This window comes from Humulus lupulus, chromosome 2 (genome assembly GCF_963169125.1).
Source record: "Humulus lupulus chromosome 2, drHumLupu1.1, whole genome shotgun sequence".
Classification (NCBI taxonomy): Eukaryota; Viridiplantae; Streptophyta; class Magnoliopsida; order Rosales; family Cannabaceae; genus Humulus; species Humulus lupulus.
The window spans coordinates 52,997,849-53,002,681 of record NC_084794.1 but is presented as its reverse complement, the minus strand read 5'-3'; the positions used below and the strand labels follow the sequence as shown (position 1 = coordinate 53,002,681).

Genomic DNA, 4,833 nt, shown 5'->3' with positions numbered 1-4,833 from the left:
ACTCGACCCGAGCTGGACATTAATCCCCGTGGTGACTTTTTTGGTAAATTGCTCAAAAGGACCCACTCATGCCAAATATCACAGATATATCCACATAATAATGTGGTCTCAAGCACATAGCACATAAAATTATAAATATACCATCAACTGATCAAAATTACGAAAATACCATTTTTTAACAAAAGCGGGTCTTTAAACACATTTAATACACATAATCATGCATACTCAATTATATAATAATATAATCCACCTAAATTCCACTCATGCCCTCCTGGCATACAGACTAAGGTACTAAACCTTATTAGGAGTTTTGTGACGCTACACTAATGATAATAGTTTCTGAAATCCTCACCAACTAGTTTATAAATATAAATTATATATTTATTAAAAAATTAAAAAATAAATTATAAAAAAATGAAGCATAGTTGGGTGAGTTTGGTTACATTGGGTGGGTTGACATCGATTTTCAACCCGTCCAATGTAATAATAATTGAGCAGGATAGAAAAATAGTTGGGTTTTTTTCGGGTTATATTTTTGTCTATTTTTGTTAGATTGGATTGGGCGAATTAATTGGGTTTCAAAAAAATTATAAAGACCCCTAAAGTCAATATTGTATTTTCTAAGGATTTGGGGTACGAGGGCGTCAATGGTATTAATGAATATCCAAATATAAGAAAATAATTAAAGAAAAAAAATCATATTTTATTTATATGGGGTTTCATCCAATACTTTTATTTCCCGAAAAAATTTGTTAGGAAACCATATGCCATCATATATAGTAGATATATATAGAGCTTATGAGTAGGGATGTTATTTTTGCCCCAAAAATTAGTATAATGTCTGCTATAAGTATAATATATATTGTTATATATAAAAAAATTTGTTATAATTTCTACATATGTTAAAAACAAAGATGCCCCCATCGGTAGGGGCAAAAATGATACCCATACTTAAAATTTTTAGAGTTCGCCTAGGTAAAAAATAACGTAAATTAAAACTTTAACTACAATTAAATAAAATTTTCACCTTAGAAAGTAAAATTATTTTTTATTGTAATATTAATTTCAAATAATTTTTCAAGAAGAATATATATGACATTTATAAATTGTAATAAATTCATGAACCATTAATTATTTAATAAATCATTATCTACTCATCCTTTAAACTCAATAACACTTTAATTATGTACACTTATTAGATATATTATCTAAAATATTATAAAATAATAGTAATAAACATCAAATACAAAAGTGTGCATTTATAAGCATAAATGAACAAAGTATAAGAATTATTTTTAATGTTGGATTTTTTGCAAATATTTATTTGGGTAACACAGGAGTAAATGCAAAGGCTGCAAGGCACCCACCCAGCCGTGCATTGACTTGCTGGCCGAATGTGCCCTCTATTCGATTTTTAGAAAACATTTGTTGAAAGCAAATGTTGTCTTCTAAATTGACCTTGGGTGGACTTCAATTACATCCAAATTAGATATGTTTTATATCTTTCTTTTCTTTTCAATTCCATCCATATTTAATATAGAGTAATGATATGTGCACTAAATTTATACACTAAAACATTTCACCAAGTGATGTAATAGTTTTATTTAACCAGGAACTACTGTTCTAAAAAACAAACCACATCAGTTGAGTAATATTTTTGTGCATAATTTTTGCCCCTTCTAAAGAAAAAAGTTTAGCAACTTCAATGATTTTTTTTCATTCATATCTTGAATTGTTTTGCTTAAAAGATTAATCCTACAACATAAGATAAACCTAAAATATTGCATATCTTTCTGTACTATTTGCATATCCATGGACCATGGGTGCAGAGAACTTAAGCTGAATCTTAATTGTATTAAAATTATAACATTGTTTGAGATAATATTCTCAATTATACAAAGCTGAATCTTTAGCTACATTTTATGATATCCCTTTTTGTCTTTTCTTCCAAAGAGCAAGCCTACCACCACCTACATCTTTTTTCTTTGTCTTTTTTCCCTTAATTTTATATACATATATTTTAAGGGTTGGCTCCAAATGTGGTATAAGATTCTTACATTTGAGATACAACCAATACATGGTACTCGCCTAGCTGTTACCATTGCATCACCTAAATTGCAGGATGAGGTTATACAAGTCACAAATGCCTTTTCTTACTTCTAATAGGTTGGCATTTTGTCTTCCTAGGTTCATCTTTATTCTTTCCAGCACAACATACACCCTGTTTTTCTTAGCTTATTATCTAGACACCAAATATTCCACATCATCTAGTTTGGTATGCAATTTTTTAAATGGAAGACTTTTTACTTAGTTCATTTTTCTTGTAAACTTCTTATCAAAATTACTTATCACCATTATCCATCTCAATTTGATCTACTTATCACCCATTTCTTCACATTTTGAACTATTGATAAGATTTTTGAGACTTGTCTTCTTCAATTTAAGTTGACTGAACTTGACCTCACCTCTTTTGGTTCATGTTATATGGACAATAACTTAAGTATTTTAATGGTTAAAAAACATGGGAAAAGTTAAAAAACAACACCTAAGCTCTTATGCTGTAAAAAATGACAAATTCTAGATCAATATTCTTCCACTTCTAGGTATATTTTGTCTGCAGGTACAAGAAGAAAAAGAATTCCATTCAATTACAGTGAAAAGTTTGAACAAAGTCCTTCCCTTTCCATCCATTCTTTTAGAATTGAATCTGAGAAGAAGGAAGATGAGATGCACATAATACAAAATTACGAAACCTTTGAACATGACTTGTTAAGTGTTCATTTTCTTCTACTACTTTTTTCACCAATTGTCTTCTCCTTTTTACCTTTTTTATTAGGAGTAGCAAATTGCTTCTTGTCCTGCTTGAGCCTAGAAGCCTCTTTACTGTAATCGCGGTGTGATCGAGCAGTATTGTGAAGATGATGATGATAAGTAGGACCAGATGAAGCATCAGAAGCCATTGAATCATCACTGCGAACACCATCTTCATCTTCAGCATCGGTGTGGCGGTATGTAGTAAGAAGCTTCTTCTTGTCACCTTCATTATAACTAGTGCTGCAATCACCTTCATCTTCCTGCATTGGAGAGTCTATGTACATTGTCCACCCGGATTCACTGCTGCTACATCCTTCTGTACTCATTCTCTTATATATATGCGTGTGTATAATATGTATTTGTATAGGTGAAGTGGAGAGAAAGAAGAGAGGAAGTACAAGATTGTTATAAGAAGAGAGAGTACTAATAATTGCCTATAATATAACTTGAATGAAAGTATCTTTAAGGACTATATTTCAATTTAAAGAAGGGAAAAATAAAAATCAACATAAGAAAACAAAAGGGTTGTTAAGCTCTTCATAAAAAGTATATAAAAAGTCATTTTCACTTTTGTCATTGTCAACTTAATTGAACAGACGGCTTTTTGTGCTGAATACAGATGAGCTGATCACTACTATACAACTGGAGAAAACCAAAAGCTCCCCCCATGTTCTTTCATATGTTAGAGAGAGCACAACCTCTCCTTTATTTTTATTTTTTCACTATTTTCAAATAATTTTTCCCAACACAAGTCTCTGTCTTGTGACTGGCATACATGCCAGCCCATTCTATCAAAGTGGAGGAATATATATATATATATGTATATGTATATAAGACCCCTCTATATATGCCTTGCCTTTTCATCTCATTTGTGTTATCTCCTCAACTGGGGTTTTGGAATGTTTGTTCTACCTTCTAATGAGATGATCATAAATCAAAGGTCTTGAATTTTCAATGTTTTTGTTCTATCATTCTATCTAGTACTCAGAAAGTTGGCTACTGTCATTTAGCTATTGGAGGGAGCAGTAACAGTAAACAGTACAAACACAATAATTAAAGACAAAGGAAAAGAAAAAAGTGACCTTTTTTTTTTTCTCTTTCTTATCATTGGATTCTGGTAAAAATTTGTGAGAATTCAAAATTTCAAAAAGAGAATTCTGATGAACTGCTGTGTTGTGTGTGCATGAAGATGAATTAAATGATGGTAAAGTTGTTGATGCATAGTTTTCATGTCAATGTACAAGATTGACTGAGTTGCTCTTTCAGGCTCTTGGATTGGGCAGAGTGAAGACACAAGTAGACAAGGGAATAAAAATATGGGACGTATGTGGTGGGTTCGACTCCACCTTAGAACACAATCTGATCTAGGCTGTTCTCCACTCGAATGGTTTTTATTGAAATGGTCAAATATTTGTAAAGCATTCTATTCAACCAACTCCTTGTACTTTATTATTTTTTTATCTTAGTGCTAATCATTTCAAATATTACAACTTAAACACCATTTTTCAACACCTTTTACTTACCACATTCAAATCCTCAGGCCAAAAAAAAAAAAAAAAAGAAGAAGCCATACAACATAGTGATTGTATTTTTCTTTCTTTTAAAGATTTATCAAAACTCAAAAAACACTAATTAATGCTTACCCCCCAAGTACTTTATTATTTTTACATTAGACTTGTGAAGGTATAGTATGCTTAGACTTATTATTTATTACCTTGAGATAGACAAAATATGAAGTTAATTTTTTATTTGCACATCACATTAGGTGATTTGGGTAATTTTTTTTTTACTCTGACTATGAATAGAATTCCTAAATTTTTGCCATTTTCTAATTAGAAAACCCAGAAAAAAAGAAGTTTTTTGTTTTGTTAATCATTACAAAATCTTGACTTGCTTTCCAAACCGGATCTACTTGAAAATTACATCCACACGTTTTTAGTTAGGGTTGTGAGGATCATTTAGCTGGATATGAGCTGTATTAGAATTGCTGGTGGCATTTATATTTATGTAACATATATA

At 30.7% G+C, this 4,833-nt stretch overlaps 1 protein-coding gene across 1 annotated transcript; it reads right to left on the bottom strand.

Annotated features, from left to right (window-relative positions):
• Window positions 1-2,621: 2,621 nt before the first annotated feature.
• On the bottom strand, window positions 2,622-3,274 carry LOC133816033 (protein SOB FIVE-LIKE 3-like). Its single transcript, XM_062248743.1, has one exon. The coding sequence runs from the start codon at window positions 3,138-3,140 to the stop codon at window positions 2,778-2,780; it is 363 nt and encodes a 120-aa protein (XP_062104727.1). The 5' UTR covers window positions 3,141-3,274; the 3' UTR covers window positions 2,622-2,777.
• Window positions 3,275-4,833: the final 1,559 nt, after the last annotated feature.

What these genes read in the sequence shown, in the direction of transcription:
- LOC133816033 (XM_062248743.1), bottom strand. Translation starts at nt 3,140, where the DNA reads ATGAGTACAGAAGGATGTAGCAGCAGTGAATCCGGGTGGACAATGTAC.